This window comes from Cnephaeus nilssonii (assembly GCF_951640355.1).
Source record: "Cnephaeus nilssonii genome assembly, chromosome: 23".
Classification (NCBI taxonomy): Eukaryota; Metazoa; Chordata; class Mammalia; order Chiroptera; family Vespertilionidae; genus Cnephaeus; species Cnephaeus nilssonii.
Window position 1 is genome coordinate 11,863,365 of NC_137094.1, and position 23,878 is coordinate 11,887,242.

The 23,878-nt window shown below is 48.0% G+C and overlaps 2 protein-coding genes across 2 annotated transcripts in view; one reads left to right on the top strand and one right to left on the bottom strand.

Annotated features, from left to right (window-relative positions):
- Nucleotides 1–8,916, top strand: part of IARS2 (isoleucyl-tRNA synthetase 2, mitochondrial) — a 32,298-nt gene extending 23,382 nt beyond the window's left edge. Inside the window, exons 15-23 of the mRNA XM_079763697.1 lie at nt 614–722; nt 1,686–1,788; nt 2,655–2,780; nt 3,478–3,609; nt 4,371–4,477; nt 5,129–5,274; nt 5,898–6,088; nt 7,318–7,462; nt 8,426–8,916. Coding sequence (XP_079619823.1) covers nt 614–722; nt 1,686–1,788; nt 2,655–2,780; nt 3,478–3,609; nt 4,371–4,477; nt 5,129–5,274; nt 5,898–6,088; nt 7,318–7,462; nt 8,426–8,568 — 1,202 coding nt within the window. The 3' untranslated portion in view covers nt 8,569–8,916. The remainder of the gene's footprint in view (nt 1–613; nt 723–1,685; nt 1,789–2,654; nt 2,781–3,477; nt 3,610–4,370; nt 4,478–5,128; nt 5,275–5,897; nt 6,089–7,317; nt 7,463–8,425) is intronic.
- Nucleotides 8,917–11,786: 2,870 nt separating this feature from the next.
- The window catches only part of RAB3GAP2 (RAB3 GTPase activating non-catalytic protein subunit 2), a 54,777-nt gene continuing 42,685 nt past the window's right edge, over nt 11,787–23,878 (bottom strand). Inside the window, exons 25-35 of the mRNA XM_079763694.1 lie at nt 22,125–22,298; nt 21,927–22,033; nt 19,313–19,379; nt 17,722–17,792; nt 16,002–16,037; nt 14,833–14,907; nt 14,340–14,558; nt 13,487–13,576; nt 13,036–13,257; nt 12,243–12,401; nt 11,787–12,083 (exon numbers count right to left, since the gene is read on the bottom strand). Of these exons, the coding sequence (XP_079619820.1) occupies nt 11,928–12,083; nt 12,243–12,401; nt 13,036–13,257; nt 13,487–13,576; nt 14,340–14,558; nt 14,833–14,907; nt 16,002–16,037; nt 17,722–17,792; nt 19,313–19,379; nt 21,927–22,033; nt 22,125–22,298 (1,376 nt within the window). The 3' untranslated portion in view covers nt 11,787–11,927. The remainder of the gene's footprint in view (nt 12,084–12,242; nt 12,402–13,035; nt 13,258–13,486; nt 13,577–14,339; nt 14,559–14,832; nt 14,908–16,001; nt 16,038–17,721; nt 17,793–19,312; nt 19,380–21,926; nt 22,034–22,124; nt 22,299–23,878) is intronic.

Here is a 23,878-nt window from a genome sequence, read left to right on the forward strand (position 1 = left end):
GTGTCCATCATGATAGGGTCATAGAGTATTTTCATTGCCCTAAAAATCCTCCGTGTTCCGCCATTCATCCCAACCACCCCACCCTCTCACCTCCTACCCCAGCCCCTGGTTCATGTGGCTTTTTTATAGTTTGCCCATCTTTTTACCAGGCCATTGTCAAATTAGAAGTTAATAATAGGCCATTTATCAAGAGTTCTTTTTTTTTCCTGATTAAATTTCTTGGTTGAGCACACGCACTCCAGATTGTCTAGGTTCAGGATCCTTATCTGTTGCTGCTGCTGATCTGCATGACCTTGTTCAAGTAATAAAACCTCTCAGGGTCTCAGCCTCCTCATCTGTAAAATGGGGATGATAGTAATGCCTGCCTTACCAAGTTATAGTGCACATCAAATGAATTAACCTATAAAGGTAATTACCTATGGTTTGGGAGTTCATACGCAAGGTTTATTTCCTTCATCTGGATTAATATTGGCAGGGAGGCTAATGGCCGTTGGTTACTGCATGGCACATGAAATAAACAATGTGATCACTCTGTCCTTTCAGTGCTTGGATACAGATCCGTTTTTGTTTTCCTATTAATTACATTCCTGTTCTTGTCAATTCTTGTTTTGAGGTACGGACCAAAGAGCAGATTTGTACTTGGAAGGAAAAGACCAGCTTGGCGGGTGGTTTCAGTCTTCCTTGTTAACAAGTGTGGCCGCGAGGAAAAAGGCCCCTTTTAAGTGAGTATGACACCGAACTGAACACACCGCACGCTTCGCTTCTGCGGGGTCCTGCCCGGGTGGGAGGCCTGTGCTGAATTGTAACATGTGGCCAAACACCGCCTTTCATGAGCTTGCAGTCTCCGGTCTCATGAGAGAAGTCAGAGTTTGAAGGGGGAGAGAGAGAGAAGGGGAGAAAGAAAGGAAGAGAGGAAGGAGGTAACAGTGCAGAAAAGTCTGGTCAGCGATACGGGACCCGGCACCGACCGGAGAACAGGGAAACCTGCGGAGAGCGAGGCCTCCAGTGTGGTCAGACTCCACTCAGAGGGATGGAGACAAGGGCGTCCTGGGTCGATCGAAGGCAGGCCGGGCTTAGATGTCCTTACATTCGTAATCTGCAGAAGTGGCCACTGAACTGAAAACCCCATTAGTGCGGTTGGTTAAATCAGGGATTCATAGTTATAATTGCTTTTGTTTGTACAAATATGTGTATAGAGGTTCTAATCAGAAATATTCTTAAAGAGCTTAACACTTTTGCTATCTTACTATGAATACCCATTCCAGAAAATTTAAACGTTTGCTTCTTGTATAACATGCTTTTCTAAGCCAATAGAACAGCAGGTATTTTTCTCTTAAATTGCCTGTTTCAAGATAATTGGAGGTGATAATCTGCTCTTTTTAAGACATACTTTTTCCCGGTTAGTTTTAATGATCAAAACCAGCACATAATAGATGCTCGGGAAATGCTTATTTAGGGAACGTAAACATCAAGATCTTTTCTGTGTGTAAGTAGGGAGCTTACTATTTAACAATCATGATAAATGAGCTGCTGAAGTTAGACTTTCAAGAAAAGCTCTCCTACATAATCTGTCAAGAAAAATCCCATTTTTGGGTTAAACGAATATATTCTTTTAAAGTGATAGGTCATCTTCAAAATGATCGTGATAATTGTGCTGGTTATAACAGCTGATTTGCCTTCTTAAGGACAGTGGTGGTTCATGGGTTCACCCTTGGAGAAAAGGGAGAGAAGATGTCCAAGTCTCTAGGGAATGTCATTGATCCTGATGTTGTCATCAATGGAGGACAAGTAGGTGGCTTTTCAACATTCATTTTATATTGGTTTTAAGGCCCCAAACCCTTAATGTAGTCACTTCAATGTTAAAAAACACAAACCCATCTTTTATACGAATAGCAGATGCCTTACCATGTCTTAAAACTAGACTCTTAAATAATATGATTTTAAAGAAAAAGGGAAGGGCTGGGATTGCGGCCCTTTTAGACCCATTTCTGGTCTGAATCTCTAGGTGGGTCCTGAACCATTCTACCCCTTTTTTAATTGTCTGCGCTCTGAACTGTAATTTTACATTAAATGGAAATGATGTAAGAAAAAAAAATGCAATTGCAACTTCTAAACGCATGTTTCACTATTCTTGGAAATTCTACACTTTAAAGCACGCCATTAATGAACTTGAAATCTGGGGCTGCTGATAATTTGGCTTATTTTGAAGTTGTTTGCATAAAAGAAATGACTGTTGTTCCTTTGGCCTTTCACTGCCCCCCTAATGGCCAGTAGTCATTTCCCTGTGTACAGAGTTGCCAGGGAACATTGAGAGGGACAGCAGCCCTCTCCTCCCCTGCCAGGGAGACATCCGGGCGCAGCTCTGTCTGGGCAGCAGCGGCCTTTGTTCCCTAGCCGTGACCGTGACCGGGGAAGCGGGGGGTCAGCATCTGCATGGTGAATGGGGTTGCAGGGGACACGCCCCCTTTCCTGTGTCGTTTGAGAGGCAGCCGGACTCCTGAGAGGGTAGCCCTCCTTTCATTCCAGTGCAGGTCTCTACGCTCACCTGTGCTCAGACCTGTGTGCGGAGGAATGCCGGGAAGGTTTGTCCACCTGCTTGGAACGGAAATGAAAGCCATGTTTATGTTTGTACGTGTTTTTCCCTCAATGAAAAGGATCAAGGCAAAGAGCCTCCTTACGGTGCTGATGTCCTTCGCTGGTGGGTCGCCGCGTCCAACGTCTTCACCGAGGTGACCCTGGGTCCCTCTGCACTGAATGCCGCCCGAGAGGACATCTCCAAGGTCAGAGCTCGTGCGTCCTCTTTCCCCAGGAAACGTTTCCCAGGCCATTATTTTAAAAACAGGCACGTTTTGTGTGGCACTGCAAATCTGATGAGCATTTACAAATATTCTATATAATTTGTTTAAAAAAATCAGTAATAATTTTATACACTGTCTTTTTATTAAATATAGAGCATCATATGTGAAATTGTGCTAATATTTTTTGTGGAGGCTGCATTTTATTTGAAATTCCACCCATTTTTGCTAACAGGCATGTTAACATTGTAAACAAAAACAGAATCTGCCGAGACAATGCAGCAAGTATGCTAAACCTCCCATACAGAATCCATTCCTGCAACAGACTGCCCCTAAGGCCCCGCTCAACCCACGTTACGTAACATAGCCTTACACAGGCACTGGTCACAGCGCAGTTCATTTCTTCGTTAAGGAGACTCTAGTCTGGACATTGAAGATACTATTTCCCCTTAATTAATTACAAGGTATATGCTGAGTGTACCTTAGTGGTGTTTTCTATACCTGGGCTCTTAAAATGAGTTTTATGTTTTTTGCATTTGTAGTCTTATTTAGGAATGCCATTTAAAAATACCCCATTGAGAAAGGAACATGAGTTGGATAAAACCTAAGTGTAGAGAAATAGAAATAAAAGAACTTTTCAGTAAAATAAAAGCCGCAGACGTTTTTTTATTGTTTCCAATAGCTTAGGAACACACTCCGCTTTCTTTTGGGAAATGTGGCTGGTTTCAACCCGGAGACAGATTCCATCCCCGTGAACAAGATGTACGTCGTAGACCAGTACGTGCTGCACTTGCTGCAGGACCTGGCCGGCAAGGTGAGTGGGCATCGGTCAGCATTTGGGAAGTGGAAACACTGGCACGGTTACGTGGTGAAATCCGAGGCGCAGGCAAGGAAATTGCTAGAAATTGTAGCTCCGGCCCTGAGAACAGCTACCCTTGAGAAATCCCACACGCTCCTAGGTTTATTTTGAACTTATGCTCTTAAGTCTTACGATTGCTTTCCAGTAGGCCCAGGCATCTCCTCAAACCACATTTTCTCCCCAGATCAGTATTTCTGTGACAGGAAGGAACAGACTTGCACTCTATTTACCTGTAGATACACCCCTCAAAGTCTAGAAATAACTGAAACGAATATTGCTGTGTCTCATATCGTATCGTTTGTATATAAACAGATAGTTTGTACTTATTCAGAAGCTGGGAATGTGGCTGCCTCCATGCACCCTGAGGTCAGATTTTTGGCCAATTTCACTTTCAGGCATAAATGGGGCAGCAATGGTAGCTGCACGCTGCTGTTTTAAGAGGTCTCAACATTTACAACCGGGTCCTTCCCTTTGCTGAGTGTTCCGTCATTTCCAGAACAGACTGCTCAGTGTTTCTGGAGCAGTGGAGTTTGAACCAGAAGTGATGCTTGGGAGACCCTTCCCTCTCTCCCCCACCCTCGCCCCCCAAGAGCTTCTGCATGTCGCCCGTTTTGTATTTGTCTGAAACATATTTCCAGAAGGAACACATCTTGCTAATGACTTGCACTTCCACTTGCTTATCCCAGCTTGCCAATGTTTCTGCCTTTGTTCCCTAGATCACCGATTCATACAAACAGTACGATTTCGGAAAAGTCATCCGGCTGTTACAAGCCTTTTACACCCGAGAACTTTCCAACTTTTACTTCAGCATAGTCAAAGACAGGTATGTACGGCTGGGCAGTCAAGTACTCAAGCACTGCCTGTCTGTTCTGCTTGGCAAGTGCTGGGCGTCCCGGCGTGAGCAGGTGGGCAGCTGGGCGGTTACCAAGGTGGATTCTAGAGTGAGGGCTGCCTCTTCTAGCTTTGTGACTTGGGGCAGCCGGTCCCCGAATCTGTTTATCTAAAAGGGGGCGCTGACACCACCTCACGTGGTTACGACAATGAAAGAGCAGCAGTAATGTGCTCGGCGCTGTGTGGGATACAGCTCAGCAGTAGCTGCTGCTGTGAGGTCAGGAACACGACGCTCGTCTTTGGGGTTTGTAAAGCACAAGGGCAGGCGGCCTTGTAGGGGTCACATTCAAAGATCCCAGGTAACTTACTAGTTCGGTTGTCCTTGAACACAGCAGTCCCGGCTCTATCGCCTGGAAAAGGAAGTTGGAGGTGGCAGAGCTGCTGAGAGGTTTTGAGGCGGTGGGCACACTGGGAGGAGGAGCGCGCAGTGGAGGGTGTTAGGGGAAACCTGCAGGACAGAGGCTCTTACTCTTCAGTTATAAGGTGATTAGACCCTCGAATTAGCCGCTAGAAGCATGAGCAGGACCTGCGACAGGTGTTGGCAGCCACAGTGTGGGCAGCTGCTGAGTAAGCTGTCCCGCAGGCTCTATTGTGAAAAGGCGAGTGACCCCAAACGCCGCTCCTGCCAGACTGCGCTGGCGGAAATCCTGGATGTCATCGTCCGCTCCTTCGCGCCCATTCTTCCTCACTTGGCCGAAGAGGTGTTCCAGCACGTGCCTTACCTGAAAGGTGAGGGCAGCGATGTGCTCCCTACGTGAGGAAGGTGCTGGGGGGTGTGACTGCTGGTGGCAGGCCCTTCACCTGAGGGCCCTGACCCCCCTGAGTGAGTGACGGGGGGTGGGGGGGGGACACCGAGTCCCTCGGCACCTGTTGTGGAGGGGTCGGGGGGCTTCGGGGGGCCTGGACGTGCTTTCTGAAATGTTAGCAGCTCAACGACATTGAGAAATCACTTCCCCTTAAATATTTATAGAGGTCAGAAACACATTAAATTTTATCACAACAAAGTATAGTGCTTTTTCTAAGCTTTTTTTCCTCTGATTGGATTAAACTTATAGAAAATCAGAAGTTATAAATCTGACTACCCCCCAAACAACTACTGTTGCTATTGGGATAGTTCTCTTTGCTTCTAGGCATCTTTTTTTCCTTTGAGATCTCACTATATATTTTATCCTTTATTTAGATTTAGCATGATCTCCAAATGTTCATATAAATAAATGTTTGGTAAACATTTAGGATAGCTCTGTAATATTTCCTCCCATGGGTACCTTAAATAACAGTCCTTATTTCCCACGAATAGTATTTAGTGGTTTAGTTTAGAATAGATGCAAATTAGTGTGTGTGTGTTTGTTAAGAACCCAAGAGCGTTTTTCGCACGGGGTGGATCACCACCAGCTCTGTCTGGAAGAAGCCGGGGCTGGAGGAAGCGATGGAGAGCGCGTGTGCCATGAGGGACGCGTTCCTCGGGAGCATCCCGGGCAAGAACGCAGCGGAGTACCAGGTGACCATCGTCATCGAGCCTGGGCTACTTTTCGAGATAATCGAGGTGAGCAGTCATTTGTAGCTTTTGAAATGGTGTTAGTATTAGTTTCACTGGAAATTGGTTTTTTAAAAATGTGTATATTGGGACAGGGAATGTATAATCAAGCAAGATTCACTTGAAATGCAGCCCTCAGGGCTATTGATGACAGATGACATGTCAATCAAGGGCAGTGGCATAAGAATACACAGAAATCCGGAGTTTTGTGTTAACGGTGTAGTTTTCTGAGAATTTTTGTCCATGTGGATCAGATTCAAAACAAATCCAAAACAAGATTTCCATTTTTTTCTTGAATTCTGGGAAAAAGATCATTTGTTCCAGCAGATTGTTATGTTATCTTAGAGCATTCACTCTATTTTTATCTCCAAAGTTCTGTCAAATTTTCTAAAAAAATGACCATCTCATTTGCTTGGTAAGCTCTGTTTAAATTTTTAAAATTGTACTTGATCAGGAACTGAGGCTTGAAGTAGCTAGTAGATGAGATTGTCAGTAAGAGAAGAGGATTGAGAATATACCCACATTCTCACATTCTATGGTTGGGAAGTTCTGGCTCCTTCATTTTACGGGTGAGGAGATGGGGCCGCTGATGCTGTGACCCGGCCGAGGCCACAGCCTGGGGTGGGTTTGTCCCTACGAGTCACGTGTCCTTTGATTCAGTAGCTCTGAGTAGTAAGCTGAAAATACAGCTGGTTTGGATCATTTATATTGGAGAAAACGTGAATATATTTTCCTTGGGAATTACACTAAGTAGCTGTCAGATGAAGTCCTGGTTCTGTCAATTACTAACCGCATGATTTATTAAAACCAAATTAATCTCTTTGAGTCTCCTGTTTTCTCATGAGCTTTTTAAAAGGAATGTCTGTTAGCTCACAGGCATTTTGAAGATCAAAATCCCAATGAAAAACGTGCAGTGGCATCATACACCCCAGTTAGTGTCCTCGTATGCAGACGGTGCTGTCAGGTGCCCTAACCCCGCGCCTACGGGCACAAGCATGATGCAGGGTGAGGCGCCCGAGGGGCTGAGGGCTGGGCAGCTGGACTCTGGGAGCCTGCTTCCCCGTTTGATTGGACGTTTCCAGGTCAGACCTTTCCCACTAGTAAGAACTGACATGTTTTAGTCGAGTAGTGTCAGGAGGCAGCGGTACCAGAGGGTCCCTCATCCACACACGCAGCGTCTGTCCTCAGCTTACGGCGACACTGAGCTCAGACAGTGACTGTCCCGTGCTCACTGCCAGATGCTGCAGGCGGAGGAGACGTCCAGCACCTCCCAGCTGAACGAGCTCATGATGGCTTCCCAGACCACGCTCCTCCCCCAGGACCCGCCCGCCATGCCTGCGGATGCCACTGAGCTGAGAGGGACGTTCCTCATCAACCTGGAAGGTGAGAAGGTGGGGAGGACTCGTGTGACCGGGAGCACGGACTGGCGGCCAGGGGTGCCATGGCCGCGGGTGGGTTCCTAAGCAGCTCTCCCAAGTGTCCCACCCCGTGAGCTTGGGGACGCAGTCCTAGGGGTGGAAGGGGGTCCTTCTTTCCGGTGACACAGTGGCTGTCAGCACCCTCACTCCCGTTTGGCTTCTGTGCCCCCCTGTCCTGTGATACCTGGAACCCGAGTGCTGCCCGGCCCTGCCCACCCTTCCCAGCATTGACTCTAAGATGTCCGGGGTAGCCCCAAATTACCCACTGCTTAGCTGTCCTGGAGGAGTGAAGGACGTTCTGTGGAACCCACTCCCACTGTCTGTCAGCCTCACTCCATCCTGCTCAGCGATGGACGTGGAGACGGACGTCGCAGGGGAGAACGGGCAGACGTGCTGGGAGGGGTGGTGCTGCCCGTCTTCCCTCCAGGGCTCAGGTCCCGCAGGACGTGCTGGCTTAAAGGCAGTGACCGTCAGTGACGCCTCTGCTCAGCTTGCTTTTCAAAACGCTGATGTCCGGTCTTGGTGCGATGACTAGGAAATAATTTAGTTATCAGTCTAAGGGTATTCATTCTGGAGAAAGTGTCGTGTCCTTTCGTCCAGACCAAGAAAAGTGGGGACACTGCAGCTGTCTCTAATGTGGCTCTTTTTAAAATTCTTAAATTCACTGCCTTTCCAGCCACGTAATTAATCAGAACGACCCCAGATTGAGAGCCGGAAGGGCTGCCTGCCTGAGTTAGGTATGGAACCCGGAGCTGAGCTGGGGAGCAGTTAACCTCTCGTTCCCGTCAGCTGTGCGATTCTGTCTTGGCTACATACGTATGTCATGTGACAGGCTTTCCCAGGGCAGGAAGGAGAAAGCTCCATAAAGGAGCACCTGCCAAACCAACGAGGTGAATGGCCCGTCAGGCACGCGTGTTTCCCTCCACAGGTGGCGACATCCGAGAAGAGTCTGAGTATAAAGTAATCGTCACGCCCACGACCAAAGACAAATGCCCTCGCTGCTGGAAGTACACAGCCGAGTCCTCAGACACGCTCTGTCCCCGGTGCGCCGACGTCGTTGGGGGGAAGTAGTGCCTCGCGCTGCTGCGGACAGCTGCTCCCAGACGGCCCGGCAGGACGGCTGCGGGTCAGGTGGGCTGTTTACAACCCCGGGAAGAAAGGCTAGGTAACAAGGAGTATGAGCGCCAGTGAGAAAGCTAAGGGTTTCCTATCACTGGATAAAAACACTGTGTATACACCTGCAGAATCGTATGTGCAGGTGGGTCCTGGGGTATCCACAATGGACTCGCTCAGAACACGGGCACTGAGGCCGCTTACCTGCCAGTGTGCTGAGCAGGAAACGTTTTATATTTTACAAATCTTCCTGACTCAGTACTCAGGCTCTACAATGTGGACAAATAAAGGCATTCTGGAAAAGGAGTGGTGTTGGTGCAGAAGTTGTGCGTCCCGTCCCGCCTCACCAGTGCGCGCCCACCTCTTAGAGGAGCTGGTTTGTGGACGGAATTGGGACGGAAGCATCAGTGAATCTGTTCTCACAGACGAGGGAAAAACCTGAATGGTACGTACTTACGTTTGTGAATGTTGAGGAAACAACATGAAAGCTGGAAGTTTATTTCACTATCATACATAAATTCACAACAACGAGCGGACAGGAAACAGCGGTATATACAGACCTGCATATACATACTAGCACTTACAGCACATGATGCCCGGCCACTCGGCACTCTTACACTCCCAGGATGGCTAACTACTCAGCCAGATCTCACTCTTCTCGGTCCAGCAGATCCACTCCTGTGAGCGGAGGGGCTTTCCCTGCTGCTGTCAGCACTTGAGAAACATTTCTCTCAGCAGTCACCTGAATCACAGCCACTTCTAACTGGATGGCTGTCATATTCCTATAAGCTTAGGAGTATTACATCTGAGATTTTTGTGGTTTTAAATTGCAATTAATCGTGTCTTTTTTTATAAAAAGGAAGCTAGTTAAACGTAACGGTGTTTACTTTGACCTAAGATGAATTTTTATAACAAAGGTGAAATGGAGAAGAGCCTGTTTGTTGTTTTTTCTTTGTGCAACGGAAGGAAGCGCTTAGAAGCCTGATATTTGCTGTTTCTCTTTATCTACATTTATCCCGGCTCTTGGGAGTCTGCGTCTAAACACGCCTGTGATGTAGAAGCTGTGGTCACGTGAATGCTGGTTCTTTCAGCATCACAGCAGGACTTAACACGGGCCTGTTTAATGCCGTGGTGGGGAGGGGGCAGGCGTGTATCTAGGAAAACTGCTGGTTATTGGCTTCCAGCAGTAACTGCGGTAAGTGCAATAAGCCCTTTGTTTCAGAACCAGCCACTCGACAGCAAACTCACTCCTTGACTTGTGGCTCTTCCTTGTTACAGACCGTGTGCAGGCAGACCTCGGCGACACTGGGTTCAGTCCCGGCCGCGGCAGTAAAGCAGTTCGTGACCGATTTGCTGATGGTCTTGCCGTCAGTCTGCACACACTCAGTGTCTGTGAAGTGCAGGAGGGCAGGCCTGCCTTCACACAGCTATCTCTTTGCCCATCAGGGTTATTTGAAAAGCCCTTGATGAAACAGTAAACTGTGTAACTGTTTCTTAACCATACAACTCAGCACTCAACGCTGCCAATTCTGAGTGCGGATTTTAGGTTGCACATCTAACTAGAGACTCGATTTGTTATTGTTCTACGTGATTGCATGTCTTTCTCCAAAATAAGCTTAAGCAGTTTTATTAGCTTAAATGCTGATGAGGTATGCCTTCCCCCCAAAGTGATATGGAATCTTTAAAAATGCCTATAATTCCAAGGTTTTTAACCAGCTTCCAAAATGTATCACTACTTTCAGAACATGTAGGAAAAATCACAGGAAGAACCAGTCTTAGACTAAACGTAACAGTGACTGTGACGCTGCCTATGCTCGCAAGAAACCACATGAGTGCGTGTGGATGGGGCAGCGGAGACCCAAGCAGAGGCTCCTGGAGCCACCCTGCACCGGCGCCTCCTCAGGCTGACAGGCCCACACCCATGCCCAACAGCCTGCACGGCTCTTTTTCAAGGTTTTCCATGGAGCGGTAGTTGCTAAGTTTCAGACAGGGGCGTTCCTATTTGGATGTGATCTGTAGTTCACGAGCATTTACACTGGGATGCCCTCACATCAGACGGTTTTCTTCACGCCCCTGAAGCACATGCTCCTCAGCCCTGTGCAGCTGCTCGAGCGGCTTCTTACAGGCAGAGAAGCACTGACCTCTGTCACCATGAGCTACCCCGAATAACAGTGACCCGTGACAGGTACCACTAACTGCTCCGTATGGCTACTTTCCAAAGACACACCAGTGTAAATGCTCGGCATCTGTAGAGCTCAAAGCACTTTTTAGAGTTTGGGTTCATCTGGTTTTACTCAAGTAGCTATTCAGCACTTGGACTGCTCGAGGCACTGTAGGGTACAAGGTTAGTTGTATCTTATCCTCTCAACCAGCTCTGAGGTAGGTTTGCTAAAGCTGTAATGTCACGAAGCATTTTCTCACTGTTCCCAAGAACAGATAACATTACCAGCTGCAGACATTTCTAAACACTTGTAAGAAAAATAAAGTTAGACTTAAATTTTTAGCATCTTTGCCCCTTTTTTTAAACCTAAGTTTTACAAGATAATACATTTTTACAATTACCTGATGTGGGTATGCCTTTGAATCTTGGCAAAAAGCAAGTCTTACCTATAATTAATTTTGGTGTGTGGCTCACCTCTTAGATTCTCCATTTTGGCAAGTACAGGCAGGTCCTTTTGGTACCAGAACAGGGGTTCTATCTACTGTCTCTTCTGAAGGATATGATGACCTTGAACGCGTTACTCTTTTGCAAGGTCGCCGTCCTCTGGGAAAGGAACCTGTCAGCTTCCAGAACTCGGGGTGGCAGTCCCAGGAGAGATTAAGCTATAATAAAAGCATCTTCCTAACAGTGTGAAAGGAGAGTGAGTGGGACGTTGCTCTAGTTTTACCGATGGGACTATATTTACATGACGGTTGAAATTTACTTAGAACAATAACATTTGCATATGAAATATAGAATCTTATAATAAGAACATAATCTGTAAATTATAACCCATTTTAAATAGCAAAATTTAACAATAAAGCTACGTTAAGTGCTTGAATTAGATATAAACAGTAAAACATCTGTATGAGTAGTTAATAGTATCATCGGTATTTGTTCATATTTTGCCATAATTGATATTTGTTTATATTTTACCTTCAGTATTAACCAAAGGAGTGGAACTGAGCCAGGACTGTACTTTTTAAAAGTAATATACATATTTTTAAATTTATTTTACAAAAGAAAAAAAACCCAGACAGACACCCTCCAGGAAACCCCGGCTCTGACTCTAAAATAACCATGCACTACTTCACGTGTAGTCACACAGGCCGACGGGTCATAGAGAAGGAATGGCTATGGCTTCCACAGCTTCGATGAGGTGTAAGGCGAGACTGTACTGCCCGTGGTTCTCTGGTAGAAGCTCAATGACTTTATTCACTAGTTTAGCTGTCGTCGCAATTGGCACTTCTGTGTTTTGAAGATCCTGGGGGTCCTACAAATAGGACACAAAAATAACCCATCAGTTATACACACCTGAATACAAATGCTTTTCTTCAGAGCGAAGTCAGCTAGTAAATAAGATTGTCTCCTGAACTGGTATTGAAGGAAGCAGGCAGTGACCTTCCGGTGGCCTCCTTCCGAGTGGACTCACCATCGCTTTCAGCCAGGTGCAGAGAGTGGGTGACAGCCGGGCCAGCAGCTCCCTGCCTTCCCTCGCCTGGGTGTGGAGGAGCGCGTGAGCCAGCCTCTGCCCTGTCAGCACCAGCAGCTGAGAGGCAAGGACCTCTTTGTCATGAACCTGCAGGATGGCCTGCGGGGGGACACGGACAATCAGGGTAAGAGCCGGCAGGACTCGCTCGGTTCTGATCTGTGGCCGCCTGTACAGCTGACCCTTGAACAACATGGGAAATACACTCTCTGCTCTGGCCCACTGTATGGTAGGAGCATAATATGTGATACATGTAACATGCAGACTGTGTTCATCAACTGTTTGTGGTTGGTAAGGCTCCCAGTCGACACTAGGCTATTGGTAGCTAAGTTTTGGGGAGTCAAAAGTAGACGCAGATTTTCAATCGTGTGGGGCCAGCTCCTCAACCCCCACGTTGTTCAAGGGTCAGTTGTACAAGCAACATATCATCCAAGTCAAACTTAGCATTTACAACCCAAATTTCCATTTTTCAATTTGGTACGACTGCAACTTGTGAGTCATTTTCAAGCTTCTGCTGTTTTCTTGACTGCTAGGCCTGTGCAGAGAGCAGGCCTACACACTGCACTTTACTCAGCATTAAGCAGGAATTGTAATATTTTAATGTTCTGTTCTGTTTTGGTGCCCAGAAGCTCTAACAGAAGGATAAGCAAAAAGCTCTATGGAGACTTGACTGGTTCTTCACTCCAACCATCCACTTTCTCACTTGAGCCCAGTGAGCACCCCGAGGGGCTATTACCTCTTCCCCTAAGTGGTCCACTCCGTAGTTGTAGAGTTCCCCCACGTAATGCCTCCTCACAACGTCTTCGCTAACTTGAAGGTGATGGGCCAAGTCCACGGCCAGCACAGGCCACTCCAGGTCTTTCCCGGGAGGAGCGGCTGGGGCCGCGTCTGAGCCGTCCTTCTCCCTGGCGCCCGCATGCTGAGCCTGGACAGCGGCGCTGACAACCTTCAGCAGGAACTTGAAGGGAGACAGACACAGTGGCATCCTGTTAGTATGTTTCCGTGAAACATCCCTGTGAGGGGCTTTTCCATGAAAACTGCACTTCTCAAGAAGCGACACAATGTGAAGGTAAACTAGCTCTCCAGAATGCTGCCTAAGTAAGGGGTCAGCCTTTAAAGGCCAGCTAGGTTTTTGTTTTACTACCTTTACCCCAAGAAACAAAAACAAAGCCCAATAACTAATTTACCTGTTGGCGTACAGAAATGAAATTTGGATCCATTTCTCCACTGGGTAGTAACTGAATTGAAGTTAGGTCTTTGAAAAATGCATTTTTCCCCTAAAGAGAAAGGAGAGACCAAGAACACATGAGTATGGGTTAAGAATCATTTATGACTATCTTGTGGTTAATGTTTTTCCTCCTCCAACAAGAACATTTATCTGGGAGGCGGCGCCCAGGGACCCTCCTCCTGGCAGTCACTCATGTGGCTGGTGACTCGCTGCTAGCAAACCACTGGGCAGCCACGACAGCGTGTCACTTTCCCAGTTAGGTTACAAAGGGACTGTGGCCTCGGTGTGCGTGCTCGGTGTGCAGCTGCTCTGAGGTGAGCGAGCTGCCTGTGGAGGGCCCGGGGGGAGGGACTGAATCCTGCCACATGTGAGCTTGGGGACTCGCCCCCACAGCGGCCACCTGCCTACTGCAGACTCAGAGACTCTGAGCCAGAAACACACCCAGATAAGAGAACCCAGATTCTCAGTTCACGAAAATGGTGATCAACTCTGGTTTTCAGCCACTCGGTTCTGGGATAATTGATCATGCAATAACAGGTAACTAATACATGGCATGTACTCTGAATCCTTTTAAAAACACCTTGCTCGGGAGCAGATGTGTGTCTGAAGAGCCAAAGCAGAATCCAGGGTTCACGTTCCTCGGCAGGAAACGGAACACAGAGCGGAGTGGCCGCTGAACCGGCAGCCACGGGCTCTCGTCCCAGCCCGCCCCTTCTGTCCTGGGAGTCTGATGGGAGGAGGACCCACCGCGCATGGTCCTGCCCACGCCTGCTACCCCCGCTCCCAGGCGGCTCTGGTCCTGGGGTACTTGCCTTACTGTCGAAAAGCGACAGCGGCTTCACGGCCCTCAGAGAAAACCGCATGACCGCGTACAGGATGGAGCACAGCACCGAGTGGTGCTCCACCAGCGGGTAGTGGACGGGCTTCTGCTCCAGCGCCAGTTCCACGATGGAGATGGGCCCTTCGACCGCGAGCCACGCGTCCTCCGTCTCCAGGTCCGGCGCCTGCATCTCATCCCTGCGGACGTCGGCCTGCGTGTTCGAGAACCGAGAACCGTCTTCAGAATTGGTCAAGTCAGCGCTTGCACATATCACCAGGAGCAAAGTGCAAACCTCTAGTTCTCCCCACCCCAAAATTATAATTTCAAAACCCCCCAAGTCTAATTCTAATAAGAAATATCACTATTTTTAGGCTTAAGTCAAAACTGTGAATAAATGGAAATATTGCTGTAGTGCTTTCGTAAGTCCAGTGAGTTTCAAAATAATTAGCAGCTCAGCCAGTTTAGAGTGAAAATACACCTTTTACCTCCAACAGAGTCTGAAGGAGATCCAAGCAGGAGCCGAGGAAGGAGGTCATCGCCGTGTCGCTCATCCCCACATCCTGGTTTCAACAAGGAACAGATTTAGTTCCTGCAGCAAAACTGCTCCAGTTGCTCTCCGAGAAATAAAACGACTTTCCACACTGAACAGACAGCGCACCAGCACCTTTCAGTTCCTTTCTTAGGTTTCACTGGCTTTAAAGAAGATGGCACCACGGTTCATTTTTAGCAGCTGGTGTCCCGGGTGCACTGTACGGACACAGTGTCATCGGCCACCATGGACGGGGCACTGGTGCTCACTGGCCCAGAGTCACAGGGGACAGCCATTCGACAGCCACTTCATTGTGGTCCCACGTGACAGTTCCGAGGAAACAGCCTGGCCTGGCCTCAGAGTGCCTTTTAGGGACTGAACGGAACCCTCTGAACAAAACTCAAACCCTCAAGCCTGTGAACTAAACACCCGAGGATGCTGTGTGCAACGATCATTCCTGCTGACGCCCTTAAAGGGCCTGGCCGAGGGCCCCTGCAGTCACACGCTGTTTATTAAACCAGCAATCGGCACATCCCTAAGATGTTCAGAGAGAGAGAGAGTATGTGACATGAACTACAGTCACAGGGACTCGAGCGCATACCAGAATTCTTCAGCCATGGTGATTTCTGGGGACCGAGGGTCTGTAAGAGCTGAGTTTGTCCCAATATTTCTTTTATGTGCAATAATATTTCAAAGTTTGAGTAAAAGCCAGTGCCCACGGGCAGGAGTGTTATCTAACTCTCTGTACAAGTTATTACATAAAGGTAGCTCAAACCGCTACTCCCGGGTCTACTGCAATTTGAAGTTTGATGTCCGTGATCAAGTTCTCACTTGAACGACAGCAAAACCATGCAGCAGCAGCAACTTGTTACCCTCCGGTCCACAGTGCAAAGTTGCAGGCGTCTGGTGAAAGCCTGGCTGGCCCACGCTATCTGAGCGTCTGCACAGGCAAGTCAGGACCGGCCAGAGCTCGGAGCAGTTCCCCTCACAGTCCCACCTTCCAATTTCCTTATCCCCCGACATGCCATGAGCAGGTGAAAGGCAGAGCTCAGCCCTGCGTGAGGGGGGTTCTAGATCAAGTGCGGGATTAGCAACTACACATCTAGCTCAGGGCGATTCACTTACCCTCCGGCATAGCCTCTCCTTGGGTGCCTTTCCAACCTACGACAAAGGACAGGGATGCTGTATTTATTTAGTGACTTAAAAAGGCATCACACACACACAAAGGGCATCACTCTGATGCGGGGGGGGGGGGGGGGGGGGGGAATTAACCAAATTCTAAAAATACAAACACACCTACAAATGAATGTGGCAACTATAACACAATGCAGTTAATTGTGGGTGGAATTCTGTAAAAGTACATTATGAAAAAAATATCACTCTGGGCTCACAAATAATCCTTTTCAAAAACACAGATTTGTGAACTACTAAATAAGGAAGACTCTAAAAAATCTGGTTCTTACTTTGCATAATTAAATAACTAGGTTTCCTTGAGACTCAGAACCAAACTCCAGGCTACTAACAAGGAGCAGCTAAGAATTCTGCTGGCTGATGAAGACACAGTGACTTTAAATGGTCGGAAAGGAGGGACGATGTGAAGCGGACAGAAGCCCCACGTCTAGCTCGGGAAGCCAGCTGACTTCCGTGACACAGTGGATAATAAGACACCTGTTCACTGCACTGCGCAGGGTGGTGAGAGGCAGGTAACGTGACGTGACAGGACCACTCACAGGAGGCAGTGACGGTGGAAGAAGGGACTCCAGTACAAAGGACTCCCCTCATCAGCTCCTGCTGAGATGACAGCCTTCGAACAAGGAAGCTCAGCCCACCCAAGCCCAATATGTCTCACCCTGTCGCCGGAATCATTTTCCAAAATGCAAATCCGAACACCGCATTCCTCTGCTTTAAGTTGCCCCAGTGTCTTCGAGATAAATGAAAAGCTGCCTCTCACTGAGCTCTCACACACAGCCAGGCCGGAGGGTAAGCGGCTGACACGTATCACTAGAAAATCCCAAACCCACACCAGCCTGCAGCTCGGCCTCCAGCAGCTGCAGCTCAAGCTTGTCTTAACCACCAGTCTTCCTGAAGCACACAGACCGGCCCCCAGCCACTGTGCCTGAGGCCAGGAGGCTCCTGCTAGTGCTGACAGCTTCCGCTCCCCTAGCCCCGTGACATGCTTGTACATTAAGTTCGTCCCCAAATCTACGTACGCTGGTTGCACACACTGCAATTACACAACTGAATTCAACTGATGGAAAGTGAATGATGAAAACAAGGCAGCTGTGCCTATGAATGTTATGTTGACTGCTTTAAAAAGATCCATGGAGAGTAGCTGACGCCTAGGTGTACTGGGATAGACACAGGAAGCAACTACAAAGATTGGGGCTCAAGTCTAAAACTCTAAAGATTCTGCACTCAGACTGCACCACACCTTTTAGAAACAGGTCCTAGAACTCACGGGCAATGCATTATGGGTGAGGTGTATGCAGGAAAACTGAAGAACTACAATCGACCCCATTCCAAGAAGATGCCTGGGCTCCGCATCCAAAGCTGAGTGAGCGAGAGCACCTGAAGGCTTTAACTTAAAGCAGAGAGCAAGACCCTCCCAGCCCGACCGCCAGTCCTGGTCTACGGGGTCCAGAGCCTTCACCGTGGAGGACTTTCCAGGACGTGGGCTCCTGCTCGAGTCATGGAATGCCAGCAATGGGACTACGTCTCACTGCGCAGGAGTGAAATGTAGTGTCAAATAAAACAAGTCTAGCAAGGCCAATGGAATAATCTTTCTAATAGCAACTCACTCAGGGGACCAATAAGCAAGAAGCCAGGAGGGGAAATTTAGGGTTACCTTATCCAGCAAGTATGTGGCGGCAGAAAACCTCTTCACCAAGAACGTGTTCCACATCATCAGGGCGATGCCTGCAGCAAACGGAAACGCAGTGAATGGAGGCTCGGGTGTCCTCTCCCATCACACGGGACGAACTCGGCTTCCTGAAGCTTCTACCACTACACGGGCTGTGTGCTGAGATATCAGCTCTTAAGCCTCAGGCAATACGTGTAAAATTAATAAGAGCCTTCACTTAATAAAAATCAGAACGGGGTTCCAAAGGAGGATAGCCAAATGGCCAATAACTATAAGAAGACTCACATCTTTAGTTATAAGAGAAAGATGAACTAAAAGGACAGCGATATCGCATAACCAACAGAAAGGTTGACTTAAACATGACAATACCGAGTGTTGGCCAGGACATGGAGACAACTGGAATGAGTGCTCATACCTTGAGGGTGGGATGTTAAATTGGTAAAAGCACTTGGACAACTGGCAGCTATGAACTAAAGCTAAATAATAGCGCGTCTACCATACGACCCAGCGATTCCACTGCAGGAATGAGTACAGCTTCATTCATACAGCCAAACACTGGAAACAAACCACATGTCCATCAACTGACTGTTCTCATATACAGTCATCAAGTAAAGTGATAGGTAAAAAACATTAAAAACCAGAATACAGACAATATAATTAAAAAACACACCCGGGCTTTAAGCTTGCATATTTAAGAAACTACGGCATTTAAATGAAAATTTCTGAAACAGTTGTCAGGAACTGTCAGCGTAGCGTCAGTCACGTGCAGGTATACCCATACAGCCGCTCCTGCGTGGAGCAGTGAGGCCCGGCCCAAGCTGTGAGAAGCCAGGAGGCTCAGGGTGCGAACGGGGCGCCGAGCCCTAACCTGGAGAAACACTGCCTGACGTCAGCAGGTAGCAGTTTTATCACTGAGGACACACGGCTCTGGGGACCATAGTCCCGGATGAGTCACTTTATTTTATTTTATTTTTAATTTTTTATTAAGGTATTATATTTGTACATATCTTACCATTGCCCCCCCCCACCCCACTCCCATACATGCCCTCACCCCCCAGAGTTTTGTGTCCCGGATGAGTCACTTTAAATCTTATTTTCGTTTCTTGGAAGAAGGTGTGATCTCAAATGGCGAGTAATGAACTAATGGTCAAGCTCTCCTCGTGTAAAAGGAGGCCTTTGGAATTTCTGCAGTTTGACTTCATCCACCTACAGGGAGGTGGTCCCGGAGGAGAAAGCAGCAGCTTCTCTAGACTTGATCACATGGACGGACAGTGATACTTCCTCCTACCAGCCCCAAACCTTGTCTCGAACCTTCGGTGACCCACTAGCCAAGGCTCAGCTCCTCAACTCTTCTGGGAACTCACCTAAGTGGAACCAGCAGCCCGTTTATAATTTCTCTACAACTGCCAGCCCCTCCCTTTTCCGGACAGTATTTCTCTGAGACAGCCAGTACTTTGTATAAAACAATACACACTAAGGTTTCAGGTGGTAAGACCATCAAATAGAAACATAACAGGATGTGAATGTAAAGATTCTTGCCCTTGAGTCAGTTATGTTTTTACGCCTGTTTACTCACCGTTCTGAACATGTGCATTAAGGATGTGCTTCAAGTGTTCTATTGACCTCACAAAAAAACGTGCTTCCTTACATGAAGGGAGAAAAAAGAGAAAAAAAGAAGATAATTTAATAAGTGTTTCAAGTACAAATGGGGACTTCTTACATAAGCTTCTCCATAAAGCTACATAAGAATGCTCAGTAAGAACATAGAAGTATTGGGTAAGAAGTAATTTTTCCTATGATAATGTCATGCTCTCTTAGATCCACATCACCTATTTAATGATTGATTCCTAGACACCCCCAGGTCATAGATGCTGACATCCGGGTTCAAGACTTACTGTGATCCGTACATCACAGCAGCATTCTCCAGTAAATACTTGCATTTCACACAGATATGGAAACAGTGGATTCCCTGCTTTGCAGTATCATTCATTCATTCATTATTCAACAAATATTTGTTGAGCAACTACTATGCACCAGGTTGTGTGAGGCACCAGGACCACTGTAGTGAACAAAACAGATCCAAATCCTTGTCCTCGCTGAGGGGCCAGATGAAATATGTAAGTAAATTACACAGGACGGGAGTGATCAGTGCCAAGGAGAAAACACTGACGCAGCGAAGGGAAACAGGGAATATTAGAGGGGATGCTTGAAATTCAACTCTTTCTAATCAAGGTAGTTTAAAACTCAAATAAAAACGTTCCCCAGAAACTAGCCAGATGTTTGCAGAATAATTTTGTGGCCCGTAAAAGATTAAACAAACACATCACCTCGGTAATTTCAAGTGTTCTGAGCCGAACGAAGCTGTGTGTGCAAAATGGGCCTGGGATGGGGTTCCATGGGGCAGGGAGATAAATACTTAACAGGAAAACCCCAGCAAATAAGAAAAGCGGCCCCTCATTTCAGATGTAAGCAGCCCTAATAGACCAGGATAACGTTAGTCAAAATGCCAGGCACCATGCGAGCATCTTCTCTATAAACCGCTACGACCCCGAGGCAGCTGCTGCTAGACCCTCATTTGCTTAAAGGAGAAAACAGGACAAAAGCTTAAAAAACATTCCCAAAGCTGTTAACTGGTGGTGGTGGTGGTGGGGTGGTGGTGGGAGGGGCTTGAACTCAGCTCTGCCTGCCTTTGGTTTATAAGTGAATGCTTAAAACAGCGAGTCTCTTAAACATCACTTCCTTGGCCGGGCACCTGGAACTGATTCAGATTTTTGCAGTTATGATGCCCTGTTTTCGCCCTAGCATTCCTTTTCCACGTAGGAAAAGGACCCCATTTCCGTAGTGAGCCTACATGCGATTACCATTCAGACTGGAAAGGGTGATTGGAGGCTCCGGAAGGTCCCCTGTCCCTGATCTCTTCTTGGTCAAAGTTTAACGGATCAGACCACGCCTTTGTTGAAAGCACTTACATTTTAAAGGTCTTCCTTGAATACGTGAGTGATTACATATTAGACTCTTTTTGAGGAAGGGAGAATATCATCATTACTATATTAGCGTGATTGAGTTCATCAGGGAGATTTTCACTCAGAAGTGCAACCGACATAAGGACAGGAAAGGAAAGAATTCTGGCGGGAGAGGGAGAAGGCAGCAGGGCACCGACGAGGGAGGCCTGCGTGAACGACTGTGCCAGCAAGGGGGCCGAACACCACGTCTTTACATCTTACTCTATCCTGGCTTCAGTCCTGAAGGACTGGCACCATCATTACAAAAGGCGGAGGGAGAAAAAACGGGCTGAGAGAGGCAGTGCCTCCAGGCGGGGGGCCCTTCTCCCTACACTTCCAGACCGTGGACGCCCGGAGAGAGGTGGTCACCAAGAGTGGGAGAATGATGCCCGAGCAGAGCGGAGGCCCCGAGACCGACGTGGCCTCGAGTCGCCCGGTGCACAGTGAGGCCGTCCTGCCTCTCCTGCTGAGGCCGACGCAGGAGGGATGAGGGGAAGCAGATGCATCTGCACAGTCGCCCTGGGCGGGCATCAGGCTCTGACTCACTGTTATCACGGTGACCACAGCGTGAAGAATCTGCACTTAGGGAGGTGCTATCTCATGCAGGAATTCAAAAGGAAATAAAACATATACTTATTTCCCAGCCGGCCTGGCTCAGTGGTTGAGCCTGGACCCATGAACCAGGAGGTCAGTGGTTCGATTCCCAGTCAGGGCACATGCCCAGGTTGCGAGCTTGATTCCCCAGTAAGGGTCGAGCAGGAGGCAGCTGATCAATGATCCTCTCTCATCATTGATGTTTCTCTCTCTTTCTCCCTCTCCCTTCCTCTGTGAAATCAATAAAAACATTAATACACACACACACACACACGCATACACATATTTACTTATCACATCTAACAGGGAATAGGCAAATCACACTGGTTTTAGATACAGAGGACCCGAGGCTAAATCCCGACTTAGCAGTGTGCGCTTAGCAAAGAACGCAACTTCTGTGGACCAAGTCCAGCGTGAGGACAACGGCGATGGCTGCACCGCACGGTTTCCTGTGAGCGTGAGGACAATGCCCAGCGCCCAGTACAGAGACATCTGAGGGGAGAATCGGTGTTCCTGTAAGTTACTGGATTCCACAGCCCGAGTGTGCACGGGGTGAGCGCAGAAAGACAACCCCCGAGAGGTGCCGCGCCTCACCTCCGGGTCCTTGTTCCACTGCACCACGTACTCCCAGCAGCAGTGGGCGTGCAGCACGTCCGGCTCCAGGCTGCACGGGAACTGCTCGCGGGCCGCACGCAGCAGGTCTGCAAGGCAGAGGCAGGGCTGTGACTGCCGTCCCCACGGACGCCGGGGGGCTCCGCTCCGGGCGCCGACGGCCCCGCGTTTGTGTGTTACCTGGTATGGCTCCCAAGTCCACATCCACCTCGGACACCTCAGATAAACCCCGGCTGAGACCTTCCTTGGGTTCGTCTGGGTTTTCTGCATCTCTTGCTTCATTAGCCAGTGTTAATACTTCGGGGCTCAGGTCCTGTTTAAATACCCACTTGGCTACACTGTCTGCGATGCCACCTGCCGTGTGAAGAGAGAAGATGAAAAGTTGCAGCACAGCGTCTGGGGAAGGGAGCCACCGGGCAGGACCCGCATTGCCAACCACGAGTCTAAGTTCCAACGCTTGTTTTTCAGCCTGAAAGTGACCCAGACCCAGGAGAGTCACAGCAGTTACTACCTACCACTCCACCTGGGAGGGTAGGGCATTTGCTATCTAAGGGCATTTTTAGACTCACCTAGAATATTAGGCAAATATAAGTGCATATGCATACATGTCTGGATACTGCATACCTTCTACATGCACAAATTCAAAATAGACTTTACCAGACGGAGACAAAGGGACGAACACATCTTTGAAAAACACTTTCATTTAAATGTAAGTGAAAACATGGAGTGGCACAATACTGGTCTAGGCTTCTTAGGGCAATATATTACTTTTAAGAGTGAACTTGCCAAAACCGGTTTGGCTCAGTGGATAGAGCGTCAGCCTGCGGACTGAAAGGTCCCAGGTTCGATTCCGGTCAAGGGCATGTACCTTGGTTGTGGGCACATCCCCAGTAGGGGTTGTGCGAGAGGCAGCTGATCAATGTTCCTCTATCATCAATGTTTCTAACTCTCTATCCCTCTCTCTTCCTCTCTGTAAAAAATCAATAAAATATATTTAAAAAAAAAGAGTGAACTAACTTGCCTATATAGAATAATTAGGGGCAAAATGTAGTTATATTAACCAACAACAGGACGCTATATGCCATGTTGCAATCAATTTAGTCCAAAAACTTATAAATGCAAACTGAAAAACATTCACAATGAAGAGTCCTGTTTATTACCCAAAACGAATTACACCTCTTCTGTCATTTACTGAAATGTCTTCTGTCTTTCCTGCTATTTTGATTCAAATGTACACCTTTCCACAAAAGGAATGCCTCACAGTAAAATGACAATCACCAGGGAAATGGGAGAGCAGTGCGCTGGGCGATGGAATTTCACGTTTGGCTTCCCAGGCACTTGCAAATTTTCCTTCCGGAATCAAGGCCCTGACGCTGCTGCTTCGGTTAATATTAAAACGGTGTTCCCACACTTGCCCCGGGTGGCAGCGTGGGGTGCTGTGAATTTATAATGAAAAACTTCACATGTCTTATAAGGAATGAGAAAATGGGTTAACTAAATAAAAATCTATAAATACATGCGTATTTATAAACTCAGACATAGTCATCCCAGCATCACAAGCCTGACGGAGCTGCTGGGAAGAAAAGGGGACGATCAAGGTCATCCAAGATGTAAATGCTTATGGTCCTACAATGGAAGCCTGGGTCTGACTGACTCTGGGAGGCAGGACCCCATGTGACACACACTTTCAGTGGAAATTAGCAGGAAGAAGGGAAGACCTGCAGTCCTGGTCCCATGAGAGGCTTCTGGGAGGAGGTGGCACTTGAGCTGAGTGAGATGTAGAACTCGGGGTCCCGGAGAAGAAGAATGAGAAAGGGGGAGGCAGGGAGAGGGGAGAGCGCAGGCTCAGAGGCGGGGACCCCAGGGCTTCCCTGGCGCTGAAACCTAGCGACCAGCAGGAAGTGGAAAGGGGCTGGATTCAGCCAGCTGTGCCT